General features: G+C 39.1%; 1 protein-coding gene across 1 annotated transcript in view; it reads right to left on the reverse strand.

Moving 5' to 3' along the window:
- Nucleotides 1-3214: 3214 nt before the first annotated feature.
- SYCP2L (synaptonemal complex protein 2 like) overlaps nt 3215-16664 on the reverse strand; it is a 111249-nt gene continuing 97799 nt past the window's right edge. The window contains exons 32-33 of the mRNA XM_072731938.1: nt 10488-10550; nt 3215-3759 (exon numbers count right to left, since the gene is read on the reverse strand). Of these exons, the coding sequence (XP_072588039.1) occupies nt 10526-10550 (25 nt within the window). The 3' untranslated portion in view covers nt 3215-3759; nt 10488-10525. The remainder of the gene's footprint in view (nt 3760-10487; nt 10551-16664) is intronic.

Raw genomic sequence — 16664 nt, forward strand, 5'->3', positions numbered from 1 at the left:
AATTTCTCTGACATCAACGATAGCTCTAGTTTTCTAGTTATGTCTCCTAAGGCAAAGGAAACAAAAGCAAAAATAAACTATTGAGACTAATCAAAATAAAAAGTTTTTGCACAGTAGAAGAACATCAACAAAACAAAAAGACAAAGTATTGAGCAGAAGATATTTGCAAGTGATACATCAAATAAAGGATTAATATCTAAAATATACAAAGAACTCATGCAACATCAAAAAAAAAAAAACCTCACAAAAATCTGATTAAAAAATAGACAGAAGGCCTGAATAGAAATTTCACCAAAGAAGAAATACAGATGGCTGACAGATACATGAAGAGATGCTCAGCATCACTCATCATCCAGCAAATGTAAATCAAAATCACACTGAGATATTACCTCACACCTATTAGATTGGCTAAAATCAAAAAAGAAACAATAAGCGAGGATGTGGAGAAAAAGGAACCCTTGTGCGCTGTTGGTGAGAATGTCAACTCGTGCAGCCATTGTGGAAAAGAATATGGAAACTCCTCAAAAAATTAAACATGGAAATACTGTTTGATCCAATAATTACACCATTTGGGGGTTATTTACCCAGGGAAAAGGAAAACACTAACTTGAAAAGATATATGCACCCCTGTGCTTATTGTAGCTCATAAGCACAGGGGTTTGTGGGAACAAACCAGATATCCATCAATAATAGATAAATGGGGGCAGCCCAGGTGGCTCAGCAGTTTAGTGCCACCTTCGGCCCAGGTTGTGATCCTGGAGACCCAGGATCGAGTCCCATGTCGGGCTCCCTGCATGGAGCCTGCTTCTCCCTCTGCCTGTGTCTCTGCCTCTCTTTCTCTCTCTCTCTCTCTCTCTGTGTCTATCATGAATAAATAAAATCTTTTAAAAAACAATAGATAAATGGATAAGGAAGATGTGGTATATAAAACATATACAATGGAATAGTACATGGCCATGAGAAAGGATGAGATCATGCCATTTGAGACCTGGACGGACCCTGTGGGTATCACACTAAGTGAAACTAATCAGATTAAGACAAAGGCCATATGATTCCACTCATAAATGGAATCTTAAAAAAAATGAATAAATGAACAAAAAGATCAGAACTATAAATACAAACAGATGCCTGCCAAAGGGGAGGAGGATGGGGCTTGGGCAAAATGGGTGAAGGGGAGTGAGAGATACAGGCTTCCAGGTACGGAATGAGTAAGTCACAGGAGTAAAAAGCAGAGCATAAGGAACACAGTCAATGGTACTGTTAATAGTGGTGTAATGGGGACAGGTGGTAGCTACACTTGTGAGTACAGCATGACGTACAGAGTTGTCACACCACTACAGTGCACAACTGAAACTAACGTAACGTGTCAACTACACACACACACACACACACACACACACACAGGACAAAAGCCAGGAGATAATCTGTATGGAAGGGAGGTGAGGACCACAGTAAATCCTGCGAAGAGCCCCTATGGAAGATGGAAGGTTACGGCGCAGAGGAATATTGGAAACCACAAATGAGGCCAACACCACAGCTTGGTCAGAGTTCACTGAGGTGGGCACAGGGCTGCTCCCAGGAGAGGAGGTGGGCGCTGGTCTATGCTGCTTTCCGGGTTTGTGTAATTGTCCCCATCAGACAGCTAGCTCCTGGAGTCCCTTGACAATAACGCTGAACCCCCAACACTAAGCATAGAGCTTGGCTGTGCATACAGTTAGTGCTCAATAAGGATTCGCTAATAAGACAACACTGACTGAACACATTTGGGGGAATATTTCAAAAGAGATATCCCCCAATATCTCAAGTTTGTGGTTTTTGCAACTGACATCAGCTCATCCTTAAACTTAGCTCTTAAATCCTATACCTTTATCATATGGCTTTACTCATATGCGGAATATAAGAAAAAGTCAGAGAGGAAGACAAACCACGAGAGACTCTTGACCCTGGGAAACACACTGAGGGTTGCTAGAGGGGAGGTTGGTGGGGGGCGGGGTAACTGGGTGATGGCCATTTAAGGAGGTCATAGGATGTCATGAGCACTGGGTGTTATATGCAACTGATGAATTACTAAAAACTACATCTGAAACTAATGTTATACTATATGTTGGCAAATTGAATTTAAATTCTAAAAAAAGGAAAAACCCTATACCTGCCACGAGCTAGCACACCTGTTCCCTCCTTTACCTTCTGTCCTAGGGGAGGCCTTTACTGCTGTTAAAACCTCCTGGTGGATTGCACTGGGTCTTCATACTGAGAGTAGACTAATCCTCCTAAACGACCATGGTCCTTTATCGTTCTCTAGTGAGTCTTCAAGGACTCTTTCTTACCAACAGAATAAAGTCCTTCTAATCAAGCCAGTAAAGGCACTTCCGCTTGGGCCTAAACAAACTTAATTTCCACTAACACTCCATAGTGTTCCAGCCTCGAACAAACCCTGCACCCCTCTGCCTCTGTTCCACTAGTCACATCGGACCCTCTTTGCTAACCCTAGAAAAACCCTCCCCATCCTTCAAGAGCTCAACCAGTGCTTTCCCTCCAGGAAGCTGGCACTGATCACGCCAACCAAAAGCACCTGTCCCTCCTCCCAACCTTGCTGGAGCTCAGTTTACACTTCATTTATGGCACATGTCTCACTCAGCCTCAAGATCTTTCAGCTACCTGGTGTCTTAAGACTAAGTTCTTATAGTTAAGATCATGCCTTATCTAACTAACATCCACCACATGAGCTAACTGAAGGCTTTAGAGACAACAGTTCCCCAATATATGTCTACCAGTTATCCGAAGTCCTATGTATCCTGTAGATGTCCTTCAGTGAAGACAGTCAATGTAATGGTGCTGAAATCCATAAAATTCCAGGTCACCAGGAATTGTGAGCCCTAACTGGCATATACCCAAATTAAACGAGGTTAATTGGATCCTTTGGGCTTAAAAAGTGCTCTTGTGCTCTGTAAAGCTTACAATAGACTAAACCATAGCTCGTTAAAAAATTCTAAAGAAAAAAAGGTGACACATTGGGGTTGTAAGTATCTGTTTTGGGCAGATTAAATACATAATACATAAGATATACTATGTCACTAAGTTATGTTCTACATTGAATAAACCATTTTCAGCCTGCAGTCTTTAACTGCACTTTTCCAATCTATGAACAGTTACTTTGTAAACAGCCTCAAATTAGATGGATTTTATTTTCCCAAAATAAATCCACTCAACTGTATAGGCAGTCTTCATACATGCAGGCTTTATTGGAGCCTTTATAATTATCACATGAGTATTTCTCCTCTGCTAAAGCTAGTAGTTTTGTGAATGTGCTGGAGAAACTAGAATATTTGTAGATCAAGTGAAATAATAACTGTTTCAAAATACAGCACCATTTTCATCTGAGCTATTTTCATCACAAATTAAATTCTCCCCCAAAGAGATATACAAATAGCATGTATACAGATGTTCAGATTTTTCCCCCCATATAACTTGGAAACCGTTCTCAAAATCAATTTTACTTAAAAAAAATTTTTTTTAAAGCAATACTCTAAGTTGGTAAACATCGTGAACCTCCTATTTTCTGGCTACACTTTGATACAGAAGGTTAACTTTGGGAACAAATGGACAATAACACAACTGCAAACTACCAGCCTATTCCATTCTATTCCGACGCAGCAGTTCTCAGGGATCCCATTTGGAGTGAAGCAAAATCAAGAAGCCAGAGCACTAAAGCACCACTGTGTGGTCCATGCCAGATTTATCATCTCCAGGTGGCTCAGACTGGTGGAAAGAAAGAAAAAAGAAAGAGAACAGTAGTTAGCTCAGCCTGAAATGCCCACCTCTTTGTCCCTCAGAGAGCCAACACGAACATCACCAATCAGCTACATCACTAACTCAGACATTCAGTGAAGTTGCATCTTCTGTGGCCAGTGGTAGCTAGTCAGTACACTGGGTAAAAAGCTGGCCAGAGTCAAAATCACCCTCAAAAATGGCTTAGCCGGGGCTCCTGGGTGGCTGAGTTGGTTAAGCAGCCTGATTTTGATTGGCTCAAAATTTTTTGATTTTGGCTCAGGTCATGATCTCAGGGTTCTGAGATCAAGCCCTGCATGGGGCTCCACAGCCAGCAGGGAGTCTGCTTCGGGATTCTCTCTCCCTTGGCCTCTCCCTCTACTGTCTCTCTCTTCCTCAAATAAATAAACAAACCTTTTTTTTTTTTTTTTTTTTAAGGCTTAAATAGGGATCCCTGGGTGGCGCACCGGTTTGGCGCCTTCCTTTGGCCCAGGGCGCGATCCTGGAGACCCGGGATCGAATCCCACGTCGGGCTCCCGGTGCATGGAGCCTGCTTCTCGTCCCTCTGCCTGTGTCTCTGCCTCTCTCTCTCTCTGTGACTATCATAAATAAAATAAAATAAAAATTCTTTAAAAAAAATAAAAAAATAAAAGGCTTAATTAAACATGTGCTGCCTTGAAACTGTGCCTATCTCTTTATAGTTGAACACCGCAGGTTATTTTTCCCTCTAGTGTTGGAGGAAAGACAGGTACTTCTTGGACGGAGCCCAAGGCAGTGGCTGGGCTGGCTGTCGGGGTCATGCTGTATGAAAAATGCACGTTATTAATAACCAGACTGGGTTGAACCCAGTTCACTCATGAAACAAGAGGTAGAATAAGAGCTGCCGCCCAGGAAGGAAGAGATTTTCCCATCCTGATGCAAACACCAAGGTGCATGCTCATGGCCAAGAATGGCCAACAGAATGACCCGTGCGATTTAAGTTATTTCTCTTTTTCTCTCTGTTCAGCACATGTAATTTGATTCAGGCTTGACAGACATTACTAGATAGTTCCTCCACATCTGTCCTCCCTTTCTTATGTACGGAATCCACTACTTGAGAAACAGTAAGAGTTCAATTCTCCCCATATTCCCTTTCCACTGTGGAGGGCCAAGTGACCTAGGTCAGGTCAGTAAGATGGAGACCAATGTCTGTTGGTTTGCACTTCCATGAAAACTGTTTTCTTAAGTTGGATAAAAGGAAGGTGAAGGTAGATTCTGCTGGCACACATCTTTTACCTTTCATTCAATTCCCCCCTTCCTGCCCAGAGCCTAGAAGAGATTCCTAGAAGCAGAGCAGACAATCACTCTAAAGCCCAAAGCCTGGGATGCCTGGGTGGCTCAGTGCTTGAGCATCTTGCCTTCAGCTCAGGGCGTGATCCCAGGGTCTTGGGATCGAGTTCTGCATCAGGATCCCTGCATGGAGCCTGCTTCTCCTCCCTCTGCCTATGTCTCTGTCTCTCTGTCTTTCATGAATAAATGAATAAAATCTATAGAAGGAAAAAATAAAGCCTAAAGCCATATGAAGGATGGCTGAGCAGGAAGCTAAAAGAACCTGGTGTCTGATGGCTACTTAATGCTACTGCATCACTAGCCCTGGATAACCTCTTTCCCTCTGGGCTGCTTCCCTTACCGGGGAAAAATAAAACCCCTACTTGGTTTAGCTGCTGGAGCCTGATTCCGGTTAATGTGACCAATTGTAACATGTACGTTTAATTCACATTTGATCCAATTCTCTGTTAGGGCTGGGAATTAGGCTAATATTCTTAACTCAGATTAGTCTTTTCTCTATATCCTCTTTTAGGGCTATTTTGATTTGAAGATTTGCTATTTTTGTTTTCCCAAAAGAAAACAGTGATTTTTCCCTGGGGTGTCTGGGTGGCTCAGTCAGTCAAGCATCTGCCTTCAGCTCAGGTCATGATCTCGGGGTCCTGGAATGGAGCCCCAAGTCGGGCTTCTTGTTCAGTGGGGAGTCTGCTTCTCCCTCTCCTTCTTTTCCTCCCCTCTGCTCATGCTCTTTCTCTCAAATAAATAAAATCTTTTTTAAAAAAAGAAAATAATTTTTTCCTGATAAAGTAATTCAAGGTATATGTAAAAGGATATTCACGACAGAGTTATTTGCCATAGTAATTTAAAATAACCTGGATGTGCATCAATAGGGAATCAAATGTATAAGTTATAGCATGTCCATAAACTAAAATATTTTACAATTAATTTAAAAAAGTAGACTCAGGGATCCCTGGGTGGCGCAGCGGTTTAGCGCCTGCCTTTGGCCCAGGGCGCGATCCTGGAGACCCGGGATCGAATCCCACGTCGGGCTCCCGGTGAATGGAGCCTGCTTCTCCCTCTGCCTGTGTCTCTGCCTCTCTCTCTCTCTCTCTCTCTCTCTGTGACTATCATAAATAAATGAAAATTTAAAAAAAAAGTAGACTCATATTACTGACTTGGAAAGGAATCCTACTTTTGCTAAGAGAACAAAAATATGCCTAATATTTAGTATAGCTTTGTGTTACTTAAAAATACACATATGTATCCTTATATGGACATTTATACATTTATAGGATATTGTCCATATCCTTATATGAACATTATATGAACATATATATGTTTATATATGTTCATATGTCCATATATTTATATATATGGACAAAGTGTCTGTCAATGCTTAAATGCTGTCAAACTGTAAAGAGGTAGTTACCTCAGGATCATAGATAAGGAGGGTTAGGGAAAGGGGAAAAATAATTCTTTATAAATGTTATGCTGTTTAAATTCATTCCACAAAAGTAATTCATATCTTGGACTAAATTCTAAAAATACAGAAGTAGCCTAGGGTAAGACGATTCACCCAAAATGTTACCACACAGAAATAACCACAGTTGACATTTGGGTGATATCTTTTAGACTCTAGACCTCTCACCGTGTATACATGCATATAGATACACACACAAACTCTCCCTTAAGTTACTTTAACACATTGGAACAGCCCGAGAACTTTCTCCTGACACTCTTCTCTATACTCACACCCTAAGTCAACTCACTGGTCTCATGTTGCCCTCTGCCATGAGTCTTAGTCTCATTCTCATCTCCACTCATTTGCCAACTCCATTCAGATGCTGAAATCACAAATACATGTTCCAAGTTAAGCTTTTAATATTTATCCACAACCTCCTCATCACCCTACCAGCTAAACCAGGCCTTTCATAGTCTCCACGATCTCATTCAGTGACACCACTGTCCATCAGGGTTGCTCAAACCCCAAACCTGGAAGTTTGTCCTACACCCCTCCCGACTCATCGGAAACCCTTCCAGCTCCCTTTCTGTTGCTCATGTCACCTGATCTCCCACCTCAACACATACACAGAGGGCCTTAAAAGTAGTCCTTTACTGGGGCTCCTGGGTGGCTCAGTGGCGGAGTATCTGCCTCTGGCTCAGGTCATGATCCCGGGGCCCTGGGATTGAGTCCTGCATCAGGATCCCTGCAGGGAGCCTGCTTCTCTCTCTGTCTCACATGAATAAATAAATAAACAATTTTTTAAATAGCATTCCTTTACTATTACACCTTTCCCTGCCACTAGAATAAAGTCTTTCTACAGCCCATAAGGTGACTACCATCCCCCCACACAGCACACCCGCCAGTCTCATCTCATACTACTCTGCCCTCACTCCTGTTGCTTGACTCTCACTGAATTCCTAGAACCTATCAAGCTGCTTCTGGCCTCAGACATTGGTCTTGGCCATTCCCTCTGAAATGCCCTTTCTCAGTCTCCCCATTGCTGGCTCCACCCCACCCTTTGAGTTTTAGCTCATATGTCACTTCCTTAGAGAGGCTTGACTTGATTCTCTTTCTACACCATCAGTCTCTGTCATCACACTTTTTTCCTTCTGACCACTTACCACTGTCATGAATTCTTACCTATTTACTCTTCACCGTCTGTCCATTCTACTAAAGCGCACCCTCTATGCAGCCAAGGACCTCTTGGGTACCATACCGGCCCCAGCATCAGAGACAGTACCTGGCACCTAATAGACTCAGCAGTTTCTTAAGTGAATGACCATATACATCCTCATTAGCATTTAAAACAAATGGAATCATGTGGTCTACAATGCTTTGCAACAAGCTTTTACTTTTCATTCACTGTTAAATGTCTTCCCAAGTCAATTAATCTAATCCAACCATTCTTTTTTGTAATGGCCATGTGGCATATCATGTAAGTCTATGAATCTCTTTAACCAAGCTCTAGCTGGGCATTCAGGCAATTTTCAATCTCTCCTTATTAGAACTGCTTGTGATACACACCACTGTACATATCCTTGCACAGTCCAATCTAATCCTGAAGATAATTTCCTGGAAGTGGAATTGCTGCATCAAAAATCACAAAGCACAACTTTGGACACTGGAATTTAAGAAAAAAGCCACCCACTTCAGTTATTCTCAAATAAAATGAAACAAAACCCATGTTTTTAAAGTAACACTATAGCTTAAGATACATGGAATGTTATTCTTATGAAAATATAGTTGGACATGGTCTACTTAGGGAACCTACCTTAGACCTCTAAGTCGAAGAGACTTTCAAGTTGAGAGCTGTATAAAAAGCCCCATTATTAAATACTGGGGAAATGAACAATACAATGTTCTATGAACCCAATTGAGCAAGAAGGCTGTTGTCTGTAAAGTGACCGGATCCAAGAACAGAATAGTTGGTGGTTGTTCAACACATTCCATGTTTATTTACTCTGTAGGGCTCACAGCACAGGCAGAAAGCTTGTAGAGCGATAGCCCCAAGAGCTGCTGGGCCATCTGGGGAAACATTAGGGCTCACGGTAATAATTCTACAAACTCCTTCCTTTAAAAATCTCTCTGAATCAATCCCATCCTGTCTCAAATCCCTCTCTGCCTTTGCAGCTGCTAAAAGGCAGCCCTTATCAGCCACATTCTCATCCAGTGATGCCTATAGCTCTCCTCTGCTCTGGTCTGCTCCCCAACGTCCTCTGCCTCTTCTTCAAAGAAAATGTCTCCCTGTCTACTTTTCACTAAAATGCAGACTTCTTAGGGTACCACGTTCCCCAATTTGCTCTGTCAATTAAAAAGTTTTTGTGGGTTTTTTCTCTGTTGTCCTCTTACTTCCTGGCCAGGTGGAGAGGTAGATATTCTCCTTCTCTAAGCTATCAAACATGGGGATTACTCCCTCTCCTCTAGACACCTCTCTGCTGATGTTTATGCCAACCACCTAACTTATCATCCATCATCCTGGCCCCTCTGTTCACCTGGCCCTGGTTCCCATCAGCCTTAGTAGTAACTGAAACTCCGTCATGAGGGACCCATCTGCATGCTGTGGCTTCTCAGTTTTTTCATCTCCTCATCTCCTCACCTCCTCTAGCATTTTCTTCAGTTTCACCACAGCTAGGCACTCTCAGATTTTTGGCATCACTTCCCACCTCTGAAATCTTGATTCTCAACATCCCATTTTTTGACCACACTTTTTGGGCCTTTCCAAGTCACCTGCTCTCCTTCCCTCACTGTCCTAACTTTTGATTCCACTGAAACTGACACCATTTATGCATGGAATGTCTGTGCTCCATTCAGTTGCTACAATTCCCCCTGCACCCAAGTGATGTAGAAAGTAGGGTCTCAGAGAGGTAATCAGGATGACAGGAGGTCATGAGATGAAGCCCTCACAAGTGAGATTAGTGCTCTAAAAAAGTCAGGAGAGAGCTTGCTTTCTCTGCTCTCTACCCTGTTAGAGCTGACATCTTTATGTTACCGGAGTCTCCCCATCGACTGGTCCTGAAATTAGTAATAATGCATTAGAGTTTCTCTATTAAGCATAGTAGTGGCTTTTGGACTGAGATTTTTCATACTACAGAATATCTAGTTATGACTTTTTTAAAATTTTATTTGAGAAAGAGCAAGAGAGAGGAAAGGCAGATGGAAAGGGAGAGGCAGGCTCCCCACTGAGCAGGGAGCCGGATGCAGGGGTTGATCCCAGAACCCTGGGATCATGACCTGAGCCGAAGGCAGATGCTTAACCAACTGAGCCACCCAGAGGCCCCTAGTTATGACTATTTGTGTGGGTTTATACAAATTTAAACACAGATGTAGCAATTTCTCAATGCCTTTTGAAATCTATGGGGAGAATCATAGTGTGATTTTTCTCCCTAGATTGATTAGCAATTGGTGTTATTAGCGGATTTCCTAATATCAAAACATTTTTGTGTTACTGGAATAAATCTCCCTTGATCATGACATATTATTCCTTTAATAAGCTGTGAAATGATGTTTGCCAATATTTTTACTTTGAATTTTGGCTTTTGAGTGAGATTGCTCTATTTTTCTTTGTGTAATTTTCACTTGATTTTGGCATTGTAATGCAAGATGCATAAAAAGAATTGGGGAATTTTCATTCATCCGTGCATTAGAATAATACTAAAGTTACCCTTTAGTCCCATTTAGTCAACAGCACTGAAGTTATCCTTTGCTAAGGGACCAGTAGAATTCCTCTGTGACACAATCCGAACATACACATCTGCATGGTAGTTCATCAACTCTGTCTACTTCTTCTATGAATATCTCCCGTCTATGTAGGAGTCCATTTTATTCAGTTATATTTTTTAAAAGTGTTAGGGTATTCTTTAGGGCTTACTTCCCTCACTCCAATTCCATCAAAGCAAACCTTTGTACCTACCCCATGAATGCAGTAGTGACACGGGGCTTTGGCTTTCCTCATGAAGGCTGATCTGGGTTAAGCCTGGAAGAAATTAGTCTATCTCATTACATTTATATTAGAGGATTTAAAAATAAGAATACACATATATGTACATACGTCCATACATTAATTATTTCATAGATCATTGCATTACTTGGATGTTACCTGAAGAGGATCAATGGCCAATTCAGAATATCAGCCTAAGCTATTAATATTTTTACTTGATTCTATTTTATGCATTGTATCTGTCAAAGCTACTAGCCTACAATATAGGTAGAGATATTTCATGACAACCATTCAAAGTAACGAATCCCTTCCTGATATCCTGGTTGGTCAGACAGATAGATGAGAGAGATAAATAGATAAATTTAAATAAAATAAAAAAAATTGAATTCCTATGTTCTTGCAGCCCTGTGCTAGGGGCTGAAATAATCTCGTGTGAGGAATGTCCTTTGCATTTCCCTAGCAAAATACGTAAAACCATCACGTTTGCACCATGATATGCAAACATGCCAAAAGGACAGACACTGAGTACCAACCAGATCCAGATACTGGATCTCAGTCAAGCTCATTAACCTAAGTCTCATAGATACTTGCAGCCTGGTGCCCAGTAAGCACCCAGCATGAGCTACAAGCATCATCACCATCATCTCTCTTCTGCAAGCTGCAGGGTGGTTTCTTTAGGTGTCTGGAAGAAAAGAGAGCAAAAGCAAAACCCAGGGAGATGTATATTTTGGAGGAATTTTTGTTCTTTTTTATTTATTTATTTATTTATGATAGTCACAGAGAGAGAGAGGCAGAGACACAGGCAGAGGGAGAAGCAGGCTCCATGCACCGGGAGCCCGATGTGAGATTCGATCCCGGGTCTCCAGGATCGCGCCCTGGGCCAAAGGCAGGCACCAAACCGCTGCGCCACCCAGGGATCCCGGAATTTTTGTTCTTTAAGGTATTCTAAATTCACACAAGGGGCCTATTATCAGGAGATGAAAGCAAATAGTAATTAACATCCTACAATGTAATGTGTATGAACTCAAGAGACAGTTATCTAAAATCTGGGGCTTAGTCAAAATAATTCCCCAGGTTTCAGAAGACGAAGGGGTATAAACTTCCCTAATTTTTAATATAGCATTGCTTTATATCAGCAGTTCGCAGAGTGTGAACGTTTGGGACCCTTAAGAGACTGCTTTTCTTGGAGATCTCTAAGCTTCCAAAGGTTCTGTGAGTCCAAAACTATTTTCGTAATAATGGCAAATAATGCTAAGATCTTGTTTGCTTTTTTTTCATTCTTACTCTCACAAATACACAGTGGAGTTTTCCATTACATGATGTGTGATATCACAACAGATTGAATTCAGAAGCAAATATGACAAAGAAGCTACCTCCTGTGAAGTCTGGCATTAAAGAGATTTGCAAAAATAAAACAATGTGGGCAGCCCTGGTGGCTCAGTGGTTTAGCACCACCTTTGGCCTGGGGTGTGATCCTGGAGACCTGGGATCGAGTCCCACATCGGGCTCCCTGCATGGAGCCTGCTTCTCCCTCTCCCTATGTCTCTGCCCCTCTCTCTGTCTCTCATGAATAAATAAATAAAATCTTTTAAAAAATAAAAATAAAAAATAAAACAATGCTACTCTACCCACATGTTTGTTTTGAAGAATCTGGTTATTTTTCATAAAAATCTGTTACTGACATCAATATGCAAAGGTTTGTTTCGGTTATTTTTTTAATTAGTCGTTCTATTTTTTATAAACCAGTCTTTTGAATATGTTCAGCCATGAGTGCAAAAGATTCATTCATCTGAATTGTGACCCACATATATATGGTGACAAGCTTTTTAAGAGAGGGAATCCAGGACAAATCTATAATAATATATATATAGTGATTGCACCAGTTTGCATTCCCACCAACAGTGCATGAGGGTTCTGTTTTTTCCACTTCTCCAACACCTGTTATTTGTTTCTTTGTGATACTATCCATTTTGACAAGTATAAGGTAATATATCATTGTATTTAGAATTGCATTTCTCTAGTAGTTAGTGATGTTGAGCATCTTTTCATGTATTTGTTAGCCCTCTGCATGTTTTCTTTGGAAAAATGTCTATTCCGGTCCTCTGCCTATATTTTAATTGGAGCATTTGTTTTTTTTTGTTTTGTTTTTGGTGTGGAGTTGTAGAAACTCTTCATATATTTTGGATATTAGCCCCTTATCAGATACGTCATTTGCAAGTATCTTCTCCCATTCAGTAAGTTGCCTTACATTATGTTGATGGTTTCTTTTGCCATACAAAACCTTTTTATTTTGGTGCAGTCCCATTTTTTGTTTTTGTTTCCTTTGCCTGAGGAACAGGGTCATGTCTAAGAGATTACTGCCTAGGTGTTCTTTCAAGAGTTTTATGGTTTCAGGTCTCACATTTACTTAGGTCTTTAATACATTTTGAGTTTATTTGTGTGTATGGTGTAAGAATGTGGTCCAGTTTTTTCAGCACCATTTATTGCAGAGATAGTCGTTTCCCTATTGTATATTCTTTCCTTCTTTCTCATACAAAATAATTGACCAAGCATGGATTTCTGGGCTCTCTATTCTGCTCCATTGAGCTATATGTCTAATTCTGTGCCAGTACCATACTGTTTAGAATACTATAGCTTTGTAGTATGGTTTGAAACCAGGATTGTGATACCTCCATCTTTGCTCTTCTTTTTCAAGACTGCTTTCCCTATTCAGGGTCTTTTGTGTTTCCATATAAATTTTAGGATTATTTGTTCTATGCCTGTGAAAAATGTTGGTATTCTGATAAGGATTCTATTGAATCTGTAAGTTGTTTTGGGTAGTATGTACATTTTAACAATGCTAATTCTTCCAATCCATCCAATCCACATTTTAACAAAGCTAATTTTTCCAATCCATGAGCATGTATATTTTTCCATTTGTTTTTGTCATCCATTTTTCTCAAAAATGTTCTATAGTTTTCATAGGACAAGTCTTTCACTTCCTTGGTTAAGTTTATTCCTAGGTATTTTATTCTTTGTGATGTAATCGTAAATGAGATTGCTTTCTTAACTTCTCTTTCTGCTACTCCATTATTGGTGTATATAAATGCAAAAGATTTATGGATATCAGTTTTATATTCTGCAACTTTACTGAATTCATAAATAGGTTCTAATAGTTTTTTGGTGGAATCTTCAGGATTTTCTGGATATAGTATCATGTCATCTGCAAATCGGGACAAGTCTACCTTTTTTTTCACCAATTTGGGTACTTTTTACTTCTTTTTCTTCTGATCACTGGGTAAAAATATCATTACTATGTTGAATAAAAGTAGTGAGTGTGGACATCCTTGTCTTGTTCCTGATCTTAGAGAGAACATTCTCAGTTTTTTATCATTATGATGTTAGCTATGGGTTTGTCATATATGGCCCTTATTATGTTGAGGCATGTTGCCTCTAAATCCACTTGAGAGTTCTTTTTTAAATCAGTAATGGAGTTGAATTTTGTCAAATGGTTTTTCTGCATCTACTAAGATGATCATATGATTTTTATCCTTCATTTTGTAAATGTAGTATATCTGTTTATCAATTTGTGCATATGGAACCATCCTTGAATTCCTAGAATAAATCCCACTTGATCTTGGTGAATAATCGTTTTAATATACTGTTGAATGCAGTTTACTAATATTTTTTCAGGATTTTTGCATCTATATCCATTAGGGATAACAGCCTATGATTCTCTTTTTTTTTTCTTTTGCCTTATTTTGCTTAGCAGTATACTCTCTAGATCTATCCACATTGTTGTAAACAGCAAGATTTCATTGTTTGTTATGGTTGAATAAATAATCCACTGTACACATATACATCTTCTTTATTGATGAACACTTAGGTTGCTTTCATAAAGTAGTTATTGTAAATAATGTGGCAATAAACATTGGGGTGCATGTATTCCTTTGAATCAGTGTTTTTGTATTCTTTGGGTGAATTTCCAGTAATGCAATTAGTATTCTATTTGCAATTAGTTATATGCAATTAGTCTATATGCAATTAGTTAGTAGTTCTATTTTTAAGTTTTTGAGGAACCTCCATATTGTCTTGTATGTTGGCTACATTAGTTTGTATTCCCACCAAAGATGCAAGAGGGTTCCTATTTTTCCACATCCTCACCAATATTTGTTGCTTCTTGTGGTTTTGATTTTGGTCATTCTGACAGGTATGAGGTGGTATCTCCTTGTAGTTTTGATTTGCATTTCCCTAAAGATAAGTGATAGTGGGCATCTTTTCATGTATCCATTGGCCATCTGTATGTCATCTTTGGAAGAATGTCTGTTCATGAGCTTCTGCTCACTTTAACTAGATTATTTGTTCTGGGTGTTGGGTTGTATGAGTTCTTTAGATATTTTGGACACTAACCCTTTATCACATAGGTTATTTGCAAATCTCTTCTGTCATTCAGTAGGTTGTCTTTTAGTTTTGTTGGTTGTTTCCTTCACTGTGCAGAAATTTTTTACCTTGATGAAGTCCAATAGTTTATTTTTGCTTTCTTATTTTGTTCTCCTTGTTTAAGGAGATGTATCTAGAAAGATGTTATGACTGGTATCAGAGAAATTACTGCCTGTGCTCTTTTTCTAGGATTTTTATGGTTTCAGGTCTTACATTTAGGTCCTTAATCCATTTTCAATTTATTTTTGTGTATAGTGTAACAAAGTGGTCCAGGTTCATTATTTTGCATGTAGCTGTCCAGTTTTCCCAATACCATTTGTTGAAGACACTGTCTTTTTCCCCTGCATATTCCTGGTTCCTTTGTCAAGGTTAATTGACCATATAATTGTGCATTAATCTGATTCCAAAACCAGATAAGGACACACAAGAAAAGAGAACTACAGGCCAATATGTCTGATGAATGTAGATGCAAAAAATCCTCAACAAAATATTAGCAATATTTCTAAGTATTGCTGTAATCCAGCATAGAAAATGCACTCATCATGATCAAGTGAGATTTATTCCTAGGATGCAATGGTGGTTCAATATTTGCAAGTCAGTGTGATACATCACCATCAATAAGAGAAAGGATAAAAACCATATGCTCATTTCAGTAGATGCAAAAAAAAATGATCTGAGTAAGTACAACATCCATTCATGATAAAAACAAGGGTTTAGAGGGAGAATTCCTTAATATGATAATGGACTTATATGAAAAACTCAAAGCTAACATCATACTCAATGGGGAAAAACTGAAAGTTTTTCTCCCTAAGATCAGGAGTAAGACAAAGATGTCCACTCTCACCACTGTTATTTAACATAATACTTGAAGTCCTAGCCACAGCAATCAGGCAAGAGAAAAGAATAAAAGGCATCCAAATTGGTAAGGAACAAGTGAAACTTCTATTTATAGATAATATGATACTATATGTAGAAAATCCTAAAGACTCCATAAAAAAAACTAGTAGAACTGATAGGTGAATTCAGTAAAGTTGTAGGATACAAAATTAATGTACAGAAATCTGTTGCATTTCTATACACTAATAATGAAGCAGCAGAAGGAGAAATTAAGAAAACAATCCTGTTTACGGTTGCACCCAAAATAATAAAATACCTACAAATAAACTTAACCAAAAAGGTGAAACATCTGCACTCCGAAAACCATAAAACATTGATGAAAGAAAGAAATTGAAGATACAAAGAAATAGACATTCTATGTTCATGGGTTGGGAGAACAAATATTGTTAAAAGTTCTATATTACCCAAAGCAATCTACAGATTTAATACAATTCCTATCAAGATACCAACAGCATTTTTTTACAGAACTAGAACACTAAAATTTGTATGAAAATGCAAAAGACCCCAGATAGCCTAAGCAATCTTGAAAAAGAAAAATAAAACTGGAGGTATCACAATTCTAGACTTCAAGTTATATTACAAAGCTGTAGTAATTAAAATAGTATGGGTTTTTAAATTACCAATTCAAGTTTGTTACTATGATTCAATTTCATTACTAGTAATTAGTCTGTTCATATTTCTATTTTTTTCTGATTCACTCTTGGAAGATTTTAATTTTCTAGGAATTCATTTATTTCTTCCAGATTGTCCAATTTGTTGGCATATTTCTATTATTTTTTTAAAAAAAGATTTTATTTATTTATTCATAAGAGACACAGAGAGATGGAAACATAG

Source organism: Vulpes vulpes, chromosome 12 (genome assembly GCF_048418805.1).
Source record: "Vulpes vulpes isolate BD-2025 chromosome 12, VulVul3, whole genome shotgun sequence".
In the NCBI taxonomy this organism is placed as follows: Eukaryota; Metazoa; Chordata; class Mammalia; order Carnivora; family Canidae; genus Vulpes; species Vulpes vulpes.